The 25,787-nt window shown below is 41.9% G+C and overlaps 1 protein-coding gene across 2 annotated transcripts; it reads right to left on the reverse strand.

Annotated features, from left to right (window-relative positions):
* Nucleotides 1–25,787, reverse strand: LOC134480497 (uncharacterized). Of its 2 annotated transcripts, none has more exons than XM_063267998.1 (5): nucleotides 20,002–25,787; nucleotides 15,765–15,924; nucleotides 14,307–14,438; nucleotides 13,464–13,647; nucleotides 1–795 (listed from the first exon to the last, which is right to left on the reverse strand). In XM_063267998.1, exons 1-5 carry the CDS (start codon nucleotides 20,090–20,092, stop codon nucleotides 790–792), a joined length of 573 nt encoding a protein of 190 aa, XP_063124068.1. In that variant the 5' UTR covers nucleotides 20,093–25,787; the 3' UTR covers nucleotides 1–789. The 2 variants fall into 2 exon arrangements, with proteins under 2 accessions (XP_063124068.1, XP_063124067.1); XM_063267997.1 differs by lacking the exon at nucleotides 20,002–25,787 and adding an exon at nucleotides 16,635–19,534.

The following is a 25,787-nucleotide window of genomic DNA, read 5'->3' on the forward strand; positions in this document are numbered from 1 at the left end:
TGAAGAGTTTGAAATTACTCCTTTATTCACCAGAATACATCCAATTTACTTGATAGTAACCAGATGCAGGTAGTCAATATATACAGTCTATATCCTTATCAAAATAGAAAAGCAAATGAACAAAACAACAACAGATTAATAACAAATCTTCAAATGAATAGAAGGAAAACCAAAAAACCAAAATAATCAAAACTCAACCAAACTTTAAATAGAGGAATTGCTCTAAGCATTCTTTTGCTGCTCCTTTTGCAGAATAGACTTATAGCCTGTGGCTTGCCTCGGAGACATAGTAGACAAGCAGTTACTGATGGTAATAATCTTTTCAAGAGGAGTGGAAGTAGGTCTCTTTTGTTGGAGTGGGGGTATTAAGGAAAAAGCCATCCAATATTGAGTATAAATGGTATTACAGACTTTGTCTCAAAGTCTTTCCAATGTTGTGAACTGATCTCCATGAAACTCTTCTGGATACCCATCAGGACAAGTACAAATTTCTACGTGCACAGTCTTTCTGGATGACCAGCAGCTTTTGATTGATGTGCATCAGCACTTCTCTGGGTCCCTCCAAAAATTTACACTTGCTGGAGAGAGGCGAGGTTAAAATACAACATATTCAATCCAAAGAAATCAAACTAAAGGAGGAAAATGCAGCCCACAATTGCTATGGACATTACAGATGAGATGCAATAGTGGTGTATTTGCTGTGCACACTTAGTTCTCCTCCTGTAGCTCTTCTCTCCAAGGGAGATCTTGTCCTGGTCTGTGTCATGTTCGAGTTTCTGCTGGAGAATTTCAGACCTAGCAGAGAAAGGGAATAAAGATTTAGTGAGTGGTTGTCAATTCAGCTCTCCCTCTTACATCCGGTCTATTTAGTTGGACAATCCAGCATGACCTGTCAGCTGAGTCAGTCCCTGCATCCGCAAGTGACATAGAGTACCTGGGCTTGGATTTATATCTCACCTTTCAAACTGCTAGAATTTGAACTGTGGACTATGCACTGTACTGGAATTAAGAGAAAAATGTGCATATTTTCCCACTGGTCCAGGAATATGATATTGACTAATAACCTTGTAGCTATGTCTGAATCTGAGTTCAAGAGAGGTATGAGCAACCTAGAATACCATGTGGATGCCTTCTGGAGAACATGCCCAGAATTGAGGTGAAAGTTCTGATTATGTTTGCAGTGAAGGAACCTGCCTAGGTTCAATTTGTAACCGCTGTATCTGCAAATGCACAGAGAAGCCATCTCACATCAAATCCATGGGAAGTGCATAGATCCTGTAATCACTGAGAATGTGCTCCATGCAAATCTTCCCAGCGTACACAGGGAACATTAAAGGTGATTGTGATGTAGAAACAGAACAGTACCCATGTAAGTCTATGGCTAGTGCAAGGCAGTTTGTGAGAGGACAGAAGAGAAAATGTTCTCAGATCTTTCCGGAGAGATCACAGTGAAAAAGGAGTAGAAAATACCAAGAAATCCAGAGGATCATATGTATTGTTTCATGGGCAAAATTCACATGAACTGTACCAGAACAATACTCTGAGTAGCTCTTTACCTGCCCGAGGTTGAAGCCATGTGGGTGGTCATTCACCCAAAAAGGGTATTTATATAGGGAAAGGATATTCAAATGGCTTCTTCCAGCCTGTGTTCCTACCTGAACATTAATGCTTAATGTAAAGATTCCCCAGGATACTCTGGAGGCATAAAAACAAATGTTGAGTGGGTTATGTACGTAGTGGCCGGAACCTTTAGACAGCTCAGTCAGTGATGTGCTGTCCTCCCATAAACCGACATAGACTCAGGGTTCTTTCCCTATTACCAATCTTGCTAAGCAAGTTCCCAAGGCTGTGTAGAGTAGTCTTGTTTCCGATCAAAGGATCATACATTGGTGAAGGACTAGACTCTTGTTCTTGTTCACTATTTCAGACTTTCCCCAAAGTGTGCAGCTTCTTCTAATCGGAGTGGTCTTCACCATAACCTGAGTGACTTCATGCCCAAAGCTAGAATCATAGGAAATCTCCATAACCAGGATCCAAATCAACAAATTTTCTCCCCGTAATGTGATTGTGCCACAGATATTTTGAGTAAGTAAGTAAAAGCTTGCATGGATTATCTCACACTGAATCAGAATGCATGGAAGGGCTCTACCCTATGGTACACTTTTACTCCTTGGCTGATGGACATCTGGATAGATTCTCCTTCAAGGCTGCTCTGGGACCACTACAACACTGATGCTCCCTAGTTGCAATTGTAACACCTACTCCTTGTTGTGGAATCACTGGGTTAACTAAAACGTCTGTTCCACTTTCTGAACATGGCTTCTCATAGGGCTACCTGTTCTTATATTCCCAGACCCATCTGAATTTCGTCATTTCTCCTAACCCCATTGAGGCTGAAATTACCTGAGAGAAAATGATGTTGATTTACAGCACTTGCAGAATGGTACACAGATAACATAGGGGAGTGCTTTGGATTATCTGTGCACCTAAAGCGGCTCCTGAAACTGGCCTGTTCTTGCACCACAGCATAGCTATCTGACTTTTGCTTGATGACAATGCAACTCCAAGCAAATCAAATTCTCAATGAGTAAAATCCAAGCCAACTCCCAGGGGAAGCTGTGGTTGCCAAGGTAGCTGGAAAGAAATGGTAGCAGGCAATGTGGAAAGCAATCTTGGAGAAGACACAGTGAGTGACACAACCTTCCAGTGGGCTTTCACAATTCACAAAGAAAAGAGAAGCAACATAAACTCATGGATTTTCTAGAGAAGCCTTGCCCTTACCTCCCAGTATTCCATTCCTTTGATGTGCTCCAAAGGATTTCAATGCAGATGAGTAGTTTTGCCCACAATCACTTGAAAATCTAACTTTACAGGTGTTTTTGTGTCCTCATTTTTTGGGGTTGCATTTCTAAAGGACTTTATTGTCCTGCTTCTACACCATAACAAAAAGAGACCTGCAAGCTCCAGGCCTGTACCATTTGTTACCACTGTGAAACAGGACTTACTTGAACATATTTCCTACTCCTCCCCCACACTTCAGAAGATAATTCTGTTACGAATTTTTTGAAAACTGAATAAGTTAATAAATTAAGTGTACGTTTGCTCTACACAGCTAGATGGAGATGCCAAATGACTGGGCCGCTGTATTTCATGTTTCATGGATGTAAAGTGAAATCTTAGATAACGTTTCTCATGAAACTTGGAAATAGAGGGAAACACAGGTTCACTACTGCAAACACACACACACACACACACACACACACACACACACACAAACACACATACACCCTCACACACCCTCCTATATATAAAGTCCCATACCAAAAAGACTTGAAAAATCACCCAGCATTAGAAAAACACAGCATGAACATCAACATGCTCAGCCACTGCTGATAAACACACACACACACGCACACACACACACACACAGAGAGAGAGACACACAGACACAGAGAGAGACACACAGACATACAGAGATACACACTCGCAAGCACAAATGAAAACATTGCTGTTACGCAGCACATTTCCTGTTGAGTGAGGAATTAGTGGGAACAATGCTGTGTACAAGTCTCTTAGACTCAAGCAAGCTGTGCTGCCCTGGCCTGTACTCATTTCCACTTCAGGAAACCTTTCTATGCAGATACTTGCTGGTCCTACAAGTAAGTGACACGTTCTGCACAGAGAGCCTAAACAACACATCAAATTCCCAAGAGAGAGATTCTAGGAAAAGACTCCATCAAGCGCTATGCTGACTCATCATAGGCCCCACTAATACTACCCTGTTTCCTTCATAGAAGACCTTGGAAGCATCAGAGAAGACAGTGTCTCATGGTCATTTACCAGGAACTTTTCATCACATTAGAGTTCATGTGATATTAAAACAACCTCAATGTCAGTCAGAAGGAGGCTAAAGGAATAACATACAGTGACTTTTCTGAAATGCAGCACTGTGTACAGTATTGAGAGGGAATCTATCCTGAAAGAATGCAGTGACCATGATATAGTCATCAGAGCAATGTCAGCAGAGGGATGCACTCTAAGATTCCATGCAAGATCATGGTGAAGCCCATAAGACAAACCAGAGTCTTCCTGGGAGATACCTCAGTTCAGGTAAAGTGCTCCAGTTTGCTGGCTTTGGAAAGTTGGTGAATAACTGTCTGTGAACTTGGTACTTCATCCAGATGGTACACAAGAGGCAATGGTTTGTTAATATTCCTGAGAGTATATTGAATCAAACCTTTCCTACTAATATCCTAACAATAACAAAGGTAATAGGAGGCTACACATCTATTCCATTAGTTTTCAGTTCTTCTCAGAGCTGCAATGTAGAAGCCCACAAAGCTGGCAAAGTTAAGTACATATCCACAGACTCCTCTTTGGGTGATAGGCAATTTCAAGGCTTAAAGTCATTCTCTCTGTCTCTTTGTCTGTCTGTCTGTCTGTCTGTCTCTTTCTTTCTCTCTCTCTCACAGTTTGCTGCTGCACACACACTGCATTCTTTTGTGCACTCTGCCTTTTTTATTGCAGTTTTCTCTTTTCAAACTCCCACAATCATGCACACGTCTGTTTATTACCCTTTCACTCACACACACAATCTTCATACCCAGCTCATACATATCTCACACACACCACATGCACTCTCCTGTCATGCACACACACAATCTTCATAAACACCTCATACATATCTCACATACACCACATGCACTCTCCTGTCACGCACACACACAATCTTCATACACACCTCATACATATCTCACACACACCACATGCACTCTCCTGTCATACAGTCTTCATACACACCTCATACATATCTCACACACACCACATGCACTCTCCTGTCACGCACACACACAGTCTTCGTACACACCTCATACATATCTCACACACCACATGCACTCTCCTGTCACGCACACAGACAGTCTTCATACACACCTCATACATATCTCACACATACCACATGCACTCTCCTGTCACACACACACACAGTCTTCATACACACCTCACACATATCTCACACACACCACATGCACTCTCCTGTCACACAGTCTTCATACACACCTCATACATATCTCACACACATCACATGCACTCTCCTGTCACGCACACACACAACTTCATACACATCTCATACATATCTCACACACACCACATGCACTCTCCTGTCACGCACACACCCACTCTTCAAACACACCTCACACATATCTCACACACACCACATGCACTCTCCTTTCAGGCACACACACAGTCTTCACACACACCTCACGTTCTCTCCTCACTCATTCTCACATGCTCTCCTCATGCTCTCTCCCTGGCTCTCACATTTGTTCTCAGACTCGCTCTCTCATTAGCTCCCTCATTTGCTCCCTAATTCACTCTTCACATTCTCTCTCCACTCACTCTTCACATGCTCTTCTCATGCTCTCTCATTCGCTCTCACATTTGTTCTTACATTAGCTCTCTCATTTACTCTCTCATTCACTCCCTCATGCTCTCTCTCATTTACTCTTCACATGTTCTGTAGCCTTTCTCTTGCCCCAGTCCTTTATTCATGATGCAAAAGCGGGTAGAAAAATGAAATTTTTTAATCATTGCCAAATCAGATGCAAAGAATGACTATATCTCACCAAGAACTAAGAACTACAACTGTTCCCCAAAGTTTCAGGCTTCCCCTATACCCAGGCCTGTGGCCAATATAATAATAGTTGTAAACTTATCATTATTTAAACTTTAATTCTTTACTTTTACACTTCAGAGTCCAAAGGTCCAAGGTCAGCTAATTGCATTTTCCTGTGACACTCTAATGATAAATGACATAGGCAAAACTGCCAGGCAGTGGCCAGAAAGAATCAAGTTAACCCTTAGCACAGTCATTCCACTAGCGTTCTGTTCCTTGCACACAATGACTCTCATAAGAGTTCCAGTAGTTTGACTTAGTTTACTAGTATATAATTTTATATATTCTATACTTCCTTAACTAGTCTGTAATATTATATGACTTATTTCAAAACTTCAATAACTTTTTTCCTTTCCTAGTGCCCGATTGTTGGCTCTAATTCATTTTCTCTTATTTTCTTCAAGCTGTCTTTGCAAGTCAAACCTTAATCTGGAACTTCAATTGTGCAGTTATTACATATTTTCCAAGATGAGAATACACAATATGCACCTGGGCCGCTAGGGCTGTGCTGTGCTGTGCCCCTAGCATCAATTTCCAATTGTCTAAGAATCATAACCTCAAGGAACATCTAGTTTCACAGAATTCACCAGAGCAGAAGTAGAAAGACGTAGGAAAGTCAGACATAATAGAATAATTGTGCACACCAAGGCCACCTGATAGGCAGTCACACACAAATGAAATCTATACAGCCGTTGTCCAGGGCTAAGGTTTGGAGAAATGGAAACAACCAGTTTTTAAAAAGAGCTACTGCGGGCTACTGAGATGTCTCCATCCTGGACTGCTGCAGGCAGCCTCTTATTTCGGATGGTGGGTTCATGGAGAGATGTGTCTTCTGCTTCTCAGGGTTTCCAGAAGCCACCCTACTTTACAAGGAGCTGCTGCAGGCTTCTGAGATATCTCCATCCCGGCCTACTGCCTGCAGTCCCAGTCATTGTATGTTGTCCCCAGCATTAGCCAGAGCAATCAGACAAAAAGAGGAGGTCAAAGTGATACAGAATGGAAAGGAAGAAGTCAAAATATCACTATTGAGGACGATAGAAGAGTACACTTGATTCACCCCAAAAGTTATACCAGAGAACTCCTAAGCCTGATAAACAACTTCAGCAAGAGCCTGGGTATAAAATTAACTCAAACAAAGAAGTAGCCTTCCTCTACACAAAAGATAAAGAAGCTGTGAAAGAAACTAGGGAAATGACACCTTTCATAATAGTCCCAAATAACATAAAAATACCTCAGTGTGACTTTTATCAAACAAGTGAAAGATCTGTGTGACAAGAACTTCATGATCTGAAGAAAGAAATTGAAGAAGATCTCAGAAAATGGAAAGATCTCCCATGCTCATGGGTTGGCAGGATGAAGATAGTAAAAATGGCCATTTTTCCAAAACTGACCTATAGATTCAATGCAATCCCCATCAAAATTCCAAATCAATTGTTCATAGGGTTAGAAGAAACAATTTGCAAATTCATTTGGAGTAACAAGTAACTCAGGATAGCTAAAACTATTCTCAACAATAAAAGGACTTCCCTGGGAATCACCATCCATGAACTCAAGCAGTTTACAGAGCATTAGTGATAAAAACTGTATGGTATTGGTACAGAGAAAGGAAGATAGACCAGTGGAATAGAATTGCAGACCCAGAAATGAACCCACACACCTATGGTCACTTGATTTTCGACAAAGGAGACAAAAACATCCAGTGGAAAAAAGATAGCATTTTCAGCAAATGGTGCCAGTTCCACTGGAGGTCAGCATATGGAAGAGTCCAAATCATCCCCTGCTTATTGCCCCGGACAAAGCTTAAGTCCAGGTGGATCAAGAACCTCTACATCAAACCAGATACACTCAAACTAATAGAAGCAAAAGTGGGGAAGAATCTTGAACACAAGGACACTGGAAAAAAATTTCCTGAACAAAACACGAATGGCTTATGCTCTAAGATCAAGAATAGACAAATGGGACTTCATAAAGGTACAAAGCTTCTGTAAGGCAAAGGACACTGTGGTTAGGACAAAACAGCAACCAACAGATTGGGAAAAGACCTTTCCAATCCTACAACTGATAGAGGGCTAATATCCAAAATATACAAGAACTCATGAAGTTGGACTGCAGGGAGACTAATAATCCTATTAAAAATTGTGGTTCAGAGCTAAACAAGAATTCATAGCTGAGGAATATGGAGTGGCTGAGAAGCACCAAAAGAAATGTTCAACATCTTTAGTTATGTGGGAAATGCAAATCAAAACAACCCTGAGATTCCACCTCACACCAGTCTGAATGGCTAAGATCAAACACTCAGGCTATAGAAGATGCTTGCACGGATGTGAGAATGAGGAACACTTCTCCATTGTTGGTCAGATTGCAGACTGGTACAACCATTCTGGATATCAGTCTGGAGGTTCCTCAGAAAATTAGACATTGCACTAGCTGAGGCCCAGCTATACCTCTCTTGCACATATACCCAAAAGCTGCTCCAACATACAACAATGCACACCCTCCACTATGTTCATAGCAGCCTTATTTATAATAGTCAGAAAATGATAAGATCCCAGATGCCCTTCAATAGAGAAATGGAAACAGAAAGTGTGGTACCTCTACCAAATGGAGTACTACAGAGATATCAAAAACAATGACTTCTGGAAATTCATAGGAGAAGAGAATGAACTAAAACATATGATCCTGAGTGAGTTAACCCAATCACAGAAACACACACATGGTATGCACTCATTGATAAGTGGACATTAGCCCAAATGCTCAAATTCCCCAAGATTCACAGACCAAATCAAATTCAGGAAGGATGACCAAAATTCTGATGCTTCACTCCTTCTTTCAAAGGGGAAGGAGAATACCCATAGAAGGGATAAGGAGTCAAAGTTTAGAACAGAGCCTGGAGGAATGGCCATTCAGAGTCTACCCCATGAGTGGCCTATACGTATACAGCCTTCAAACTAGATAAGGTGGATGAAGCTGAGAGGTGCATTACTGACAGGAACTGGATATAGATGTCTCCTGAGATTCACAGCCAGATCATGTCAAATACAGTGGCGAATGCTAGCAGCAAACCATTGAACTGAGAACTGGACCTCATTTGGAGGAATTACAGAAAGATTGAAAGAGCTGAAGGGACTTGCAACCCCATAAGAACAACCATGGCTGCCAAGCAGAGTTCCCAGAGACTAAACCAGTACCAATCACTATACAGGGACTGTGCCATGGCCTCATCTGCATGTGTATCAGAGGATGGCCTTCTTGGGCACAAATGGAATGAGCAGCCCTTGGTCCTGCCTAGGCTGGGAAAGTGGATGGATGGGGAAGGGAATACCTTATAGAAGAGGGAGGGCGATGGTATTCAGACTTATTTCTGGAAAACAAGGAAGGAAGAACATTTGAATTCGAAATGAAAAATATCCATAAGAAATTCAACAGCAACAAAATGTTGGTTCAAAAAAAAAAAGGCACAACCAGGAAACAGAGAATTGTATTCCTCTGGTTTTCTTCAAATATGCTCAGGGCCCAGGTAGGTTCTGGACCCAGGCTGGACCAAGCAGTTTACTGCCCCTGACTGCTCCTCTATTCCTGTTTCCAGAGGCAGCATGCAGATTAATATTGGGCCAGAGATGTGGGCAGAGCTGGGCCGAAGTGGCTTTCTGTATTTGGTCTCAGGATTATCTGCATTCCAGGGTGTTCAGCACTCTCTGCCCTGGGATTTGCGTGCAGGCTTCCCGATTGTTTTAAACTCCCTTATACCATGTTTATATATGCTGGGAGATATTACAGAAAAATTAATGTTTATCCCATTAATTTGTTCAACACTCTCATCCACGGAGTATAACTTAGAGGTAACTATATATTTGACAGCAAGCATACACAATGGGTAATGTATGCATGATGAAGTTGCAATTCACAGAGTTGGGAACACAGTGAACAGTGACTGTATAAATGCCTTTGAATCTCAGTCTGACTGGGAAGTGATTTGATGCCCAGTCCCCATGAGAATTCAGAGATCCATCCCTCCCTGATAGCTGTGGGACCCCTGTAACACTATGGTTATTGTAATGCAATTTGTGAGAGGACAGAAGAGAAAATGTCCTCAGATTTTATCAGAGACTTAACAGGAAGAAAGAAGTACAAAATACAAAGAAATCCTGAGGATTATACATATTGTGTCATGGACAAAATTCACATAAACTGTACCAGAACAATATTCTGGGTAGTTCTTTAGGTGACGGATGGGGAAAACCTTGTCAGTGATCAGCCATCCACAAAGGATAGTTATATAGGGACAGGAAATCCAATTGGCTTCTGCCAGTTTGTGTTCCTACTTGATCTCAAAAATATCAGAATGCTTCTACAATGTTCCTCCCAAGCCACTTTCCTGGGTGATCGGTTCTTTCTGCTTCAGAATGCCCTGCATTCTTTTCTCTAATCCTTCCTTATCGTGGTCATCAGATGAGTGTACTGTCAATGGAAGCATGCATGCATGTGTGCACACACAAACACACACACAGACACACAGACACACTAATACTAACTCGCAAACACACAAGACGTTTGTGTTTACACAATATAAACATAGTACATTTCAGTGTTTACTTTCCCTTTTAATGCTTAATATAATGATTCCCCAGGATACTCTGGAGGCATAAAAACAAATGTTGAGTGGGATATGTATATAGTGGTCATAGCCTATAGACAGCTCAGTTAGTGATGTGCTGTCCTCCCATAAACTGACATTGAATCAGGGTTCTTTCCCTATAACCAATCTGGCTTAGCAAGTTCCCAAGGCTGAGTAGAGCAGTCTTGTTTCCCAGCAAAGGATCATATGTTGGTGGTGGACTAGACTCCTGTTCTTGTTCACTGTTTCAGACTTTCCCCATAGAGTGCAGCTTCTTCTAATAGGAGCTCTCTTTACCATAGCCTGAGTGACTTCATGCCCAAAGCTATGACCCCAGAATCTTAGGAAATCTCCATAGCCAGGATCCATATGAACAATGTTTCTACCTATAATGTGATTGTGTCACAGATATTTGGAGTAAATAAATAAATGCTTACATGGATTATCTCACACTGAGTCATAATCCATTGAAGGGCTCCAACCTCTCCTACAGTTTCCTTCCTTGGACCACTAAAACCCAGAGCTCTAGTTGCTCTAGTTGGACACCTATTCTCTTCTCTGGGATCTCTGGGTCAACTAACACTTCTGTTCCACTTAAAGAACATGGCTTCTCACAGGCCTTTCTGATGGTCCACTAACAGACCCGTCTGAATTTCATCATTTCTCCTGACTCCATTTAGGCTGAAATTAACTGAGAGAAAATGATGTTGATTGACAGCACTTGCAGAATGCTACACAGATAACATAGGGGAGCGCTTTAGATTATCTGTGCACCTAAAGGGGTTCCTGAAACTGCCCTGTTCTTGCACCACAGCATAGCTATGGGACTTTTTCTGGATGACGATACAATTCCAAGCAACTCAAATTCTCAATGAAAAAAATCCAAGCCAAACTCCCAGGGGAAGTTGTAGTGTGCCAAGGTAGTTGGAAAGAAATGGTAGCAGGCAATGTGGAAAGCAACCTTGGAGAAGACACAGTGAGTGACACAACCTTCCAGTGGGCTTTCACAATTCACAAAGAACAGAGAAGCAGCATAAACTCATGGATTTTATAGAGAAGCCTTGTTCTTACCTCCCAGTACTCCTTTCCTTTGATGTGCTCCAAAGGATTTCAATGCAGATCAGTAGTTTTGCCCCTAGTCACTTGAAAATCTAGCTTTACAGGTGTTTTTGTGTCCTCTTTTTGGGGGGTTGCATTTCTAAAGGACTTTATTGTCCTGCTTCTACACCATAACAAAAAGGGACCTGCAAGCTCTAGGCCTGTACCATTGGTTAGGACTGTGAAACAGGACTCACTTGATTATATTTTCCACTCCTCCCCCAGACTTCACAAGATAATTCTGTTGCGATTTTTTTGTAAACAGAATATATTAATAACAGGTGTCCTTTTGCTGTACAGAGCTAGGTGGAGATGCCAAATGACTGGGCAGCTGTATTTCATGTTTCATGGATGTAAAGTGAACTCCTAGAATTCTTTTCTTATGAAACTTTGAAATAGAGGAAACACAGGTTCATTACTGAAAACACACACACACACACAAACACACAGACATACACAGATACACACTCGCACGCACAAATGAAAACTTTGCTTTTGTGCCGCACATTTCCTGTTGAGTGAGGAATTAGTGGGAAAAATGTTGTTTACAAGTCTCTTAGACTCAAGCAGGCTGTGCTGCCCTGGCCTATACTCATTTCCGCTTCAGGAAACCTTTCTATGCAGATACTTTCTGGTCCTACGAGTAAATTACATGTTGTGCACAGATAGCCTAAACAACACAACATCAAATCCCCAAGAGAGAGATTTCTAGGAAAAAACTCCATCAAGCTCTATGTTGACTCATCATAGGCCCCTCACTAAAACTACACTGTTTCCTTCATAGAAGACCTTGGAAGCATCAAAGAAGACAGTGTCTCATGGTCATTTACCAGGAACTTTTCATCATATTAGATTTCATGTGACGTTAAAACAACCTCAATGTCAGTCAGAAGGAGGCTAAAGAAATAACATACAGTGACTTTTCTAAAATGCAGCACTGTGTACAATATTGAGAGGGAATCTATCCTGAAAGAATGCCGTGCCCATAATATAGTCTGCAAAGCAATGTCATTAGAGGGATGCACTACAGGATTCCATGCAAGATCATGGTGAAGCCCATAAGACAAACCAGAATCTTCCTGGGGGATACCTCTGTTCAGGTAAAGTGAAGAAATCTAATCCTTATTTTGAAAATACCTGAATGGTTTAAGAATGTGTTGAGACAAATAAGAGAGGGGGCTCCACCAGGAACTGGACCAGTGATGCAAAGACTCCTGCTTCCAGCACAAAACAGGAAGCTTCAGGTTTGTTGAGAGACCTAGGCTTAAAGGACTAAGTTGGATAATGACTGGACAAAATTGCATGTCATGAACTGGCCTCCCCGCATGCTCCCTAAGATGCAGGTCAGCACAGCAATGCACCTTTCTTGGTGAGAATTGGGGGTATATACGGATAACTTTGTTCTTGAAGTCTCAAATCTCTCATGCCAACCCTTGGCCTTTGAGAAACCTTTTCCACATCCTTGCTCTTCTAACCAGCTTCAGGTTGTAAGGCCCAGTTATGAACTCTCCAGGAGCACTCAAATAAGACAGGACTGACATGCTGCTCCTCAGGCTCTGTAGTTACCCAAGATCTATGAAGCATGAAGACACCATCATCATATACAGGGAGAAGAGGAACAACAAAAGCCACCACAAATGACAATAAGAACCATTTCTTTGGCATTTCCATGAGGGTCTCCTCCTTGAAAAGTACTTACTTCCTGGAGTCTCACAAGATCCCTGTAAAGAAAATGAGCTCCAGACATTTGCTTCATCTCGCAAAGCCCTGCTCTAGTCTAAAGAGGGACTCCCACATAGAACCCTCCACACATAATGGCATGTAGTGCTGTGCTGTGTGATCAACCTATCTCCCTTAATAAACTGCAGATTCTCGAAGAGCAGGACCATTTGCTTTCCAAACATGTAGTTTCCTGAAAAGGGGCTATCTCCACAGAAAGCCTTGTAAACCATCACATGAATGAACACTTGGATGAGACCTAGGTCAGGACATGGATCAGTCAATAGACAGTTACATTGGTTTGTCTATGTTTATGGTAAGACATGAGGACAAATTGACCCTGAGGTCTAATCCTACCTGCTGTGGCTTGGCTCTGGGGTCACAGATGTTCATTCCGGCCTCTTCACACAACCTCTTTGCCTCCACAGAAGATGCTGGGAGTTCAGTCTGCTCCACCAGCAGTTTTCTCTTCTCATTCAGCAAAATCTGTATATTGTTCTTCAATTGAGCTTGTTCATGTAGGAGCTGGGATTGCCTGATTCTGAACCACAAACAAAAAATGGTAAATCCAAGCCTGCTTCTATTTGCCTGTCACTCCTACAAGTCCAGTCATCCCTTCAAGGGTCCTCATCCCCAGAAATCCCCAGAATAGAGCCACACTATACAGGTTAGCACCAATTAGAGGAGGTCAAATCCAGAGGACACATCCCTGTGAATCAAAGTACTTCTGAAAATCCTGACACTAACACGGTTTATATAAATCAAGGTAGAAGAAATGGTCCATAAGGGAGCTCATATGTCCATAGTATGCTGAAGTCATCTGCAAGAGGAGGTCACATCCCCTCTGAGGGAGGATAGAAGACCCAATAGCTGTACAAACTTTCCATGTGTTTCTCATGGATCATAGACAACCTGTCAGAGTCCTAGAGACTAAGAGTTGATTGATATTCCCATCACGGTGCAAACCTTTTCTATCTAGAGGATCCTTAATGGGGAAAATAACGATTGAGGGTCTTCTACACCCTTCACATGTAGGACAACTGAGTCCAAGAGCTACAAATCTAAGACCCTTGCCACAAGGCAGGCTTCTTTTTAAGAGTCAGACACTACAGAACCAGAGCCCTGACTTTGGTTCAAAGTCACACAGGACAGAAGCATTCCCTGCCTAGTGCTGGGTTCTCATCTCTGTCAGCGACTCACCGGTAGGAACTGTTCACTTGTATGAGCTCCTTGTACCTCTCCATGGCATCACTTATTGAGTTGGTCATCATTTGCATAGCCATCATTCTCATCTCATGTTCCGATTGAAGGACTGGCAATTCGACATCCAGCCTGGGTTAGGTCATGGCCAAAGGAACAAATAACGTTTTGAACTCATGATTTCAGAATTAGGTGAAATGTAAATAAAAAATATATAATAAAACAGTTCAAATTCAAGGAATGGTGGAAGGGAAGAAAGTGGCAAACTCAAAAACCAGACCAAAACCCAAGAGTGAGACTCAATCCACAGAAAATATTTCCATGTACATAAGCAAACATTTGTTTTGATATAAGGACTCCTTGGAATCTTGGGGAGATATGGTTCTGCAAAGACTCACTATATAGGAGAGGGCAGAGCCTGAGAGCTGCCTGTTTGGGAATAACAACGGTCAAGACCACAGTGACCATTTCTAGGTCACAATGAACAATCCCTGGATAGTTAAAAAAATAAAAAACTAAAGATCAAAGCAGGTGAAACAAATTAGGTAAAATCAGACTGTTCTCTCGATTACTTAAACTCAGTATGTACCACATACTTGCTCCTTCAAAGTATTTGTACTGGTTAAGTTTATTATCCTGGGCACAGGACAACAGAGCCAAGGGACCAATTGGAGGGACCTGAGCTTCAAGAGCTGGCCAGGTGAGCATGATGGAATTGACTAGTTCAGGAAGAAGATTCCTCCAGTCTGTGCCACAGCTTTGGGCCCAAGAGAAAGCTGTGATGACATTTCTCTTGTTTTGAATACTCAATCCTTGGTTTCTATTGTTACATGAATTCTCAGAGGGCATAAATATGTTTGACAGGGAAGAGGATTTTTAGCACCTCCTCCCCTCAGGAGAGTCCTGTGTGCCACCAAGGTATACAGAAGGAGCAAAGTGCTCTGTAGATCAATGTGGGCCTCCACGTACTCATCACTATCATGACCTGCAAACTGTCCATCACACAAATTCTCAGACCCCATCAAAGGTCCCAGACGTCCTGATCCTGAGTAAAACACCAACAAATACATCCACATATATACATACCAACCCATATCCAAAAACATTTAGAATGCCAACTACATCCATGGAGGTGCCATAGAATCAGTGTATAATGAACAAATTCAGAGGAAAAGAGTGATGACCTGCAGGCATTTCATTCACACACACACTTGCAGTAAGTGTGACCAGGTCCTTCCAGCTGTTGACAGAACCAATGCATCTCCAACCACCTCAGGCTCAACTACAAAACAGGTTAACCCCAAACACACAGCACCTAGCTTATCTCACAAGCTAATGCATGCCAAGTCTCCTTAAAATCCAGGATGAGAGGTGAAACTCTCTCGTGCTATGAGGAAATCTTGGGTTAGCAGAGAGAGAGCACAAGACAGTGAACAGGTTACTGGGCATAATGATTACCTGTGGTCCCAATCATCATAGATATAAAGGTCCAGGATTTGGTAAAGTTCATCCCTCTCGAATTGACACTTCTGGATTTCAAATTTGAGTTCCTCCAGTTCCTTTAGACACTCCACTTGCTGACTTATGACACTTTGGGATGATGCCTTCCTACCAAAACCTGTAGATAGATAAACCCAAGTTAATTTGCATATTTGATGGCCCATGGGAGGAAAAGACCATTCCGAATACCAAAAGGCAGTTGAGGAAGATGAAATGGTAGACTGGGTGAATCCCAAAATAGCAGAAAAGCTATTTTGAAGCTGGACTTTAAGCTATGACCCTCTTCCCAACCTCTAATGCCATACACGTGCCACACTCACTATTATAGGACCCCTGGCACTGAGAGTTATAACCTGACTGAGACATAAACATCTGGGATAATGTTATCTCATATCAGATGTGGTGCAGTTAATCCTGGAGTTCATAATGCTTAGCTCCATCAAGCTCTAATCATCTATGTTCCAGTCCAAAGTGTCTGAGAACTCAATTCATGACTAGGGGTGCATCCTTCCTTGTTCTCACCATAGAGACTTATGTAACCTACAGTAATCTAGAGGATGAAGTTCTTCAACTCCCAACCATGGATGGTCACATTGTTAATCTCACAGTGCCTCCTCCTGCCATTCCTTGACATTCACAGTTAAAAAACTTCAAGAAAAGACACTGAAGGCTTACCACTTTATGTCTTTCAAATTTAAGATTAGGAACTCCTGACTCTTGGTTTGCCTTTGAGAAATCCCAAGGCTCCTGCTTGTAAGGCCTAGCCTTAGAAGGCACATCTCAAACCTACCTCCTTGAGGATGTTCCCCAACTCTGCCCAGGACTCACCAGGCCTTCCCCAGAATGATTTCCTCCTTCCTGTTTCACTAGAGAGGGGGTCAGCTTCCCTCTGACCTGGTATGGTCTCTCCTTGATCTCCCCTTTCCTTCCGAAATAGCCTGAGCAGCTGGCGAAACATGCCTGCTTGTGAACCCAAAGGGAACTGAAGAAAGATCCCAAAGGCAGTTGGTGTCACCACAACACTGGTGACATCACAGAAGATTCTAGGGATCTCTTAGATACAATAGATTGCCCAGTGAAGTGCTTACTGGTGATGTCACTGGAAAGTTCTATGGCCTACCTACTAACCAGCTCTCCCCAAACTAATGATTTTCTGTGGGGACCCTTTCCTCCAGTCTCTCATGTGTCGCTGGGAATACCATTTGGCAACCTCTATTTCAAAGCTAGATATGTCTCTCTGCTTCATTAAAAGTCAACAATGCTTTTGCTGGGGAGGGCTGCTTACAACCCTGAATTTGAGAGCAGATTTTTCTTAGCACCCAAATCTCTAGGGACCAAGGAGGAGGGAGACTTTACTTAAAAGTAAATCTACTACTTGAGACAATGCATGTGACACACATTTCCATTCCTAAGGTTTTCCCTTTTTCTGGAGGCCAATATATTTCTTCTATACCTCTGAGTGTATAAAACCTGGAAATATTTGCTTACTGTGCAGTCCTTGACAGCCGACATTGTTTCCATTTACATATCCATGTATTTCACAAAATCAATGGTCTATAATCCTATTTCTTTTGCAATAAAAACTCCTTTTCCATGGGAACATAGTGATCAACTACAGGGCATATATAAAAGAATAAGTTTCTGTCCCTTTTATATATTATGTAGGATATCTTCCTTTTCTCAAATATAACAAGACAATTAAATTGGACATCAGTGAGCAAATGTCAACCTGGACCTTGTGTTACTACATTGTAACTACGTAGCCATCACTTTTACAATATCATTCTTCCTGAATAGCCAAGTCCAGGCATGAGAATATTGGGGGCTGCACCATGATCTTTTACTTCTAGCAAACATAACAATCAGGAGAACGGGAAGGGAGTGGAATGGCGTGAGGTCAGGTTGAAGCTCAATTTTAATGGGTCCATAAGTTCTGGAGGGTGTCCATTTGGCATTGTGATATGTGGATTCTGTCTTCTTATCCTAGGTTTTATAATCCCACCTGAATGTGTGCTATAATGCCACCAAACCTCACAGATGTAAGAGTGAAAATCATGTATGACGTTTCTGGGAAGAACTCTGCCTTTTACTACCATCTGGAGTTATACAACATCACTATACAAAGCTCAGAAGAGAGGGGTGCAGATGTGCGGGCCTTAGAAGTTGAGGATCTTTTCTTCTGATTAAGCCACTTGTTTTTCCTATGTAATTTTTCCCTTGCTCTTTTACTAATGGTGGCTGACTTCTTTCCTGGCCTGAGGTAGACTGGAGTCCAATCTTGTGGATTACTGAACCTTCTATTTTTGAGATGACAGGCCCACCAAGGGTCCTACTGCATACAGAAGGTGTGAATAATTCTCAGGGGCTGGAGTAAGTTAAAAACGTCTGTGACAACAAAGAACTGATTAAGAAAACAAGAGCCCAGCTGCTCATCAAGTTCACAGTTGTATGATAGTAAGAAAATGTGAATAGGCATCAGGTGAAAAGATAAATTAATTAGGAGGTCATAGGCCTAGAAGGGTTATCCTTTGCTCTCAGTGGAGCTGCCCTTCTTTCTGCCATTCCTCACCCTCTGCCACAGGACCAGAGACTTCCCCAGACAACTGGCTGGCCTTGCCAAAGACCTGGCAGGGCTTCTCCCTGCAGAATAGGACATGTAGAGTCCTTGAGGACTCACCAAGAGGTCTCCTCCACACAGGTTCCTTGTTGTCAAAGGGAAATGTTCCTGCAGAATCCTGCCATGGCAGCAGGAATTTCAACCTGGCTGCTCTTGGTCCAGCTCACTGGGTGCAGGCCTGAGGCCCAGGGGTATCTGGGGAAAGAAGCAGCACACACTACCTCACAGCTCTCTCTTTGTTGGATGCAACTGCTAGGACTGTGATAGGATTTTTGTTTCTTTGTGTGTTTATTAGAAATACCTACAAAGCTGATTAAAGTTGTAACATGCCTTCATACCCAGAATGCAGAATGTTTTTAAATCATTGTTGTTCCTGTTTTATGTTTGGATTTTGTTCTTTAATCCCCTCAGGAAATTTCCCTGTGCTTAGAATGTTAAGCACATGCTCTGGAGGGATCGATTATTCAAGTTAGGCAAAGCTTTTGTTCTCACCATCACTCCACAGATGATGCCATTACTTACTTTCAAATAAGAAAACAGTCATAGAAAAGTAAATTAACCTGTAAGCTATCACAGAAGAAACACATCATGATTGTGGAATGGTAACCCAGTATTTTGTATTTCCTAAGTTATTTTTATTTTAAACTTTTTTATTGGATTTTTTGGGGTACATTTCATTTTTTTTAAATCTTTAAAGGTATCTTTTATTCCTCTCCTCCCATTTACAAGGTGGAATTTCACCTGTGATTGTTAGTCCAGATAGTTTGGTCAATGGCTTAGATATCACCTTGGCCTAGTTTCCTTGGCATAAGCTGAGTTAGAAGCAGACTCAAAGATTCAGGACCAACAAATAATGAATTCCACTACATCTGGATCCCCAGCCTCACAGCCAGGAAGGGACTGGATTTCCATTCACTATTTAAAAAGATGCAGTTCATTAACATGTAAAAAAATTTCTCAAGTATATTAAAGTGTTTACCATGATCATACAGTTTTTCAAATACCTGGCATTCATCTTTTTCCAAATCCTAAAATTTCTTTCTTATTCACATTTTTTGATTATTTTTTGGCATTAGTATCATTTTTTTAAATTTTAGTTTTTTTAATAGATATATATGTTTTATTCAAACGTTATTCCCTTTCCCAGCTTTTGGTCCATAAACCCCCCTGCCGTGCCCTCTCCCATATATATGGTCCCCCAATCCATGCCACTTAGAAACCCCTTCCCGGATATTTCCCTGCACTCAGGGTCCAACCTTGTTAAGAACAAGGGCTTCCCCTTCCACAGGTGCCCCAACAAGGCTATTCTCTCCTACATATGCAGTTGGACCCCTGGGTCAGTCCACATATAGTCTTTTGCTAGTGGTTTATTTGGTTGGCATTGCTGTTCTTATGGGGTTGCAAGCCCTTCAGCTCTTTGAATCCTTCCTCTAATTCCCATAAATGTCGTCCTGCTCTCAGTTCACTAGTTTACTGCCAGCACTGACCTCTTTATTTGAAATGCTCTGCATGTGTCTCTCAGTGGAGATGTATATCCAGTCCCTTTCAGTAAGCACTTTTTAGCTTCATCAATCTTACCTAGTTTTGGTGGCTGTATATACATGGGCCACATGTGGGGCAGGCTCTGAATGGCTGTTCCTTCAGGCTCTGCTTTAGATTTGGCCTCCATATCCCCTCCTATGGATACTTTTGTTCCCCATTTTAAGAAGGTGTGGGAACATCTGCACTTTGGTCATCCTTTTCTTGAGTTTCCTGAGATCTGTAGATTGCATCTTGGGTAATTTGAGGTATTGGTCAATATCCACTTATCAATGAGTACATACTGTCAATGAGGGGTGCTGAGAATCTGGAAGAGAATGGGGGACAAGAGACGTGACGAAGGACTCCAAGACAAGAGTCTGATCAAGGCGACAATTTTATTTTTCCCCAAGGCTGAATTTGTACCATAAAAAGGGTAACAGAGAGAGGAGAGAAGTAAAAAACAATTACCCACGCCAAGGACACAATATTCATGTGGTCAGGGAATCGGCTGATGTTGACAGGTTGTCAGAAAGTTCACAGGTTTGTCATATCTATTAGTCAGCAGGATGTTGGTTTTTCAGAAAGGTTACAGGTCATGACATTGGGTATCTTAACGTCACACGTTATCATATGATTATTCATCTTGACCACCACATTTGTATTAGTCTTCTGCAGCTGGCTGGGGATTTTCCATGAACCCAGTCATACTTAATGGTAACCATAATAATAACATCAATAATGGAGGGCTTCAAGGCCATCGCTACCAAGAGCATACCAAGTGTGTTTTTCTGTGATTGGATTACCTCACTGTGGATGATATTTTCTAGTTTTTTCCATTTGCCTATGAATTGAACGTAGTCATTGTTTTTGATAGCTGAGTGGTACTCCATTGTGTAGATGTACCACATTTTTCGAATCCATTCCTCTGTTGAAGGGCATCTGGGTTCACTTCAGGTTCTGGCTATTATGAATAAGGCTGCTATAAACTCAGTGGATCATATGTGTTTGTTTTATGTTGGAGTATCTTTTGGGTATATGCCCAGGACAGGTATAGCTGTGTGCTCAGGTAGTGCAATGTCCAATTTTCTGAGGAACCTTCCGACTGATTTCCAGAGTGCTTGTACCAGTTTGCCATCCCAGCAACAATGGAGGAGTGTTCCTCTTTCTCCACATCCTCACCAGCATCTGTTGTCACCTGAGTTTTTGATCTTAGCCATCCTGACTGGTGTGATGGGAGATGTTTAATAGCAGTTTCTATGTCTTTATGAGTTACGGGTTTGTTTCGAAGGTATATTTATTCCTGATTTAACTGTGGTACCTGGTATCTGTATAGAAAATTGTCCATTTCCTCTACATTTTCCAGTTTTGTTGAATATACGTTTTTGTAGTAGGATTTGATGATCTTTTTAATTTCTTCAGATTTTGCTGTTATGTCTCCCTTTTATTTCTGATTTTATTAATTTGGATACACTCTCTGTACCCTCTGGTTAGTATGGCTAAGCGTTTATTTATCTTGTTGATTTTCTCAAAGAACCAGCTCCTGGGTTTGCTGATTCTTTTGATACTCGGTTATGTTTCTTCTTGTTTGATTTCAGCCCTGAGTTTGATTATTTCCTGCTTTCTACTTCTCTAGGGTTTATTTAATTTTTTCTAGAGCTTTTAGGTGTGCTGTGAAGCTGCTGAAATATGCTCTCTCTTGTTTCTTTTTGCAGGCACTCAGAGCTATGATTTTTCCTCTTAGCGCTGCTTTTATTGTGTCCCATAAGTTTCAGTATGTTGTATCTTCATTTTCATTTACTTCTAAGAAATCTTTAATTTTTTTCTTATGTCTCCAATGACCAACCAAGTTGTCATTGACTTCAACTTCCATGTATATGTGGGCTTTCTGTCCTATTTGTTGTTATTGATCAGTAGCCTTAGTCCGTGGTTTTTTGATAGGATACATGGGATTCTTTCTATCTTCCTGTATCTGTTGAGGCCTGTTTTGTGACCGATTATATGGTCAATTTTGGAAAAGGTACTGTGGGATGCTGAGAAGAAGGTATATCCTTTGGTTTTAGGGTGGAGTGTTCTATAAATATATGTTAAATACATTTGGTTCATAACTTCTGTTAGTCTTTCTATGTCTCTGTTTAATTTCTGTTTCCCTGATCTGTCCATTGATGAAAGTAGGGTGTTTAAATCTCCTACTATTATTGTTTGTGGTGCAAAGTATGATTTTTTTGAGCTTTAGAAAGGTTTCTCATTGTTTAGGGACACAACTGCTATATACTTGACAAATATAGCAATCACGCAGAACATCTGTAGAAAGCCTGTGACCGTTGGCCATATGAGGATGAGTGTCTTTCAAATATCATCATGATTTTTGGTAAGATCTTCCCTGTAATTGGTGGCATGGCTTCCCACAAACATGGTCCAGTTGTCTAAAATCTACTCCTTGGTAAGAATCTTTTTTTATCTGACTCATACACCAGATGCCAGAACTCACCCTGTGCATGGTCATAGTCCTGAGGGAGGATCCAGTGGCGAATCTCATCCTAGTCCAGCTTCCCATCCTTGTTCAGATCTGGGAAATCATTGAACTGCTCCCCAGACAAAACCAAGTCTGTCTCAGGGCAATTGTCCTCGTGAGAAAAAGATGTTCACAATGTACTCATCCTGGTCCACAAAACCATCCCCGTTCTTGTCGATATCCTCCAGGGTTTCCAGAACTACAATCTCCTTCATATGTTCTAAATCCTCTTAGTGTAGAAAAGCAATGAACCCGTCCTGAGTAGCTGTCAGGTCACCGTCAAGGCCTTAAACCTCCTCTCATCTCATGGAGGCAACTTTTTAAAGTTGTGATGATCAGAGCTATCTTGGAATTCAGCAAGGTTAACCAGGTAGTAGCCATAGTTGGCCTGATTGTATTCTTCCCAGGAGATCTTTTCGTATATGTATCCCAATCCTTCCAGAGTTTAGCCACATTATGGTTGATGTATCTTTTCTGTACCTGTTTGATCCAAACTTTCAGGTCTTCAGTAGTAACAAGGCCACCTCCATCACTGTCAATTGGATCAACAATTTTCCCCAGCCTCTCCTGCTCTCGTCCAGGCTTACTATCAAAGGTCTTGGAGTCCTCCTTGCCCAGGAAGTCCTCATGATTGTACAGGAAGCTGTCCTAATCCTCTGGTGGCCACTCACCCAGCTCTGAATCGGGACAAACCATGTGCTCCTTGCTCATCATGCTCTTGGCCCTGAACACCAGGACCAGTGCCAGCAGCATCCCATGGGGAGTCCCAGGCTGACACCATACACCACAGTCGTGATCAAAGGGAGGCAGCAGGGAAGGAGGTGCTCAGAGCATCCTTAGCCGCTGTCCATCCCCAGAGAGGGCTTTTGTTACATTTCAAATGTTATCCCTTTTCCTGGTTTCCCATCCACTAAACCCCTTATAACACGCCTCCCCCTTCTACTGTGAGGGTGTTACCACCCACCCAAACTCCCAGGCCGACCTGCCTCCCTGTTCTGGTTTCCTCTATACTGGGGCATAAAGCCTTGACAAGACCAAGGGCTTCTCCTCCCATTTGTGCCCAAGAAGGCCATTCTCTTCTACATATGCAGCTGTAGCCATGGGTCTGTCCATGTGTACTCTTTGGATGGTGGTTTAGGCCCTGGGAGCTCTGGGTGTTTCTTACTGTTGTTCTTATGTGGCTGTAAACCCCTTCAGCTCCCTCAATCCTTTCTCTTAACTCTCCATTTGGGACCCTGTTTTCAGCTAAATGGTTGACTGCAAGCATCTGCCTCTGTATTTGTCATGCTCTTTACCCCACTCTTTTGAGCAGATCACCACAGAGCAACAAAGATGTATTGTCTTGGCGTGATGATGTATAGACAAATAGTTGATTTCTTAATTCCTAATGATGGTTCTATAAGAATTCCTAAATTAGATTAGTAATTTTAAGCTTTTATAATAGGACTGCTATTATGTTTTCTCTGGTGATCAAAATTGCATTGAGATCTCTTCTATTCTTAAAGTGTCATGAGTGAATTGCTTCTCCAATACCAAGGAGGCATCTACAAATTAGAGCCCATCCTAAGAGGGTATAAACCAATTAACCAAAGTTCATAAAAGGAGAACAAATCATTTACTATAGGTGCATGGACTGAACATAAATAACTGACTGGATTTGCCTATAGGTAATTTCACTTATTTTTTTCTCATAAAAATTACAGCTTTTAACTCTCCATGAATGTGCAGAGCTGGTGACAGATGGTGACTGTTTATCCTGAGGATTACTCTTCATGGATATGCATGTAAACATTCTCTGTCGTAAACTGATTATCCAACTTATGATTTGAATTCCTGTGCAAACTTGTGGTGAACATTTCACCATGTGATGCTGTGTTCAGAAAGATATACAAATACTGAGTACAAAGAGAGAGAAGCTTTTTAGACAGAACTGAACTGAAGAGAACAGAACTCAAGAAGAACTTAGAAGTAAAGGCACAGCGTTGAGAGGAAGGCCTTGAGAGTAAGGAAATTATTGTGTCATAAGAGCAAGAGGAAAGGAGATAAGAAGAAGAGAGCAAGGAGAACCTCTTTAGTCAAACTTTATGGAGGGAAACTTTTGTCTTTTAGGAAAACTGAAGAACTTAGAAATAAAGGTTAAAATCACTGCTCTTCAGCCTTCAGTCAGGCTCACTGGCTAGCCTGTGCTCTTCAGTCAGACTCACTGGCTAGCCTCCGCTCTTCATTCAGGCTCACTGGCTAGCCTCTGCTCTTCAGTCAGGCTCACTGGCTAGCCTCTGCTCTTCAGCCTGGCTCACTGGCTAGCCTCTGCTCTTCAGTCAGGCTCACTGGTTAGCCTCTGCTCTTCAGTCAGGCTCACTGGCTAGCCTCTGCTCTTCATTCAGGCTCACTGGCTAGCCTCTGCTCTTCAGTCAGGCTCACTGGCTAGCCTCTGCTCTTCAGCCTGGCTCACTGGCTAGCCTCTGCTCTTCAGACTGGCTCACTGGCTAGCCTCTGCTCTTCAGTCAGGCTCACTGGCTAGCCTCTGCTCCTCAGTCAGGCTCACTGGCTAGACTCTCCTCTTCAGCTGGGCTCACTGGCCGATGGAGCCCTAGCACATTGCTTAACCATCTGCTCATGACTGCGTGACTACGCTGACCACCTGACCGCCCTGACTTCTTAAAGTCATTCTCTAGAAAGAGCACAAGAAACCAAAGAGAAACACCGCAGCAAACTTTTCCCATGGGCTTTGCTTAACCTTAAGTGCTTTCATTATTTCTTTAAAAGAGTGAAATATAATTTAGGCTATTTATATGTCCAAGAGAGCTGTGCAGTAGTCATTGCTTTAGGGAATTTGGTGCTAAATCAAAAGATTCCTTTATTCTATTACGATGTTATCTGTATGCTGTACGATGTATGTTTAGAAAACACAAAACTAAATTCCTAAATCTAGATGTTTTAAGACATCAGCTCATGGAGAAACATATCTGCTTACCTATCTAGACTGGCCTTTTTTGCTATACTGCAGGTAAAATCAATTTTCCACACTAATTCCATGATTTTCAAGAATGATTAAGAGTAAAATATGTTGAACATAATGGCCAGAAAGGGGGTTCTGTCAAGTTGTCTTATGTGGGTCAAGATACCAAGCTATAACTGGTCAACCTAAAACCACCTGTTCCCAAAACTAACAGAACTTACAGAAAATACATACTTTCTTATCATTCCTCCTCCCCAATGGTCAGTGATTTATTGAGCACCTAATACGATCCTAGCACTGTGCATCTAAGGGTGTAATGGTGAATAAAAAGCTTAATAAAAAGCCTCATTAAGTAAAGAAAAATGAAACATA

This window comes from Rattus norvegicus, chromosome 9 (assembly GCF_036323735.1).
Source record: "Rattus norvegicus strain BN/NHsdMcwi chromosome 9, GRCr8, whole genome shotgun sequence".
Taxonomy (NCBI): Eukaryota; Metazoa; Chordata; class Mammalia; order Rodentia; family Muridae; genus Rattus; species Rattus norvegicus.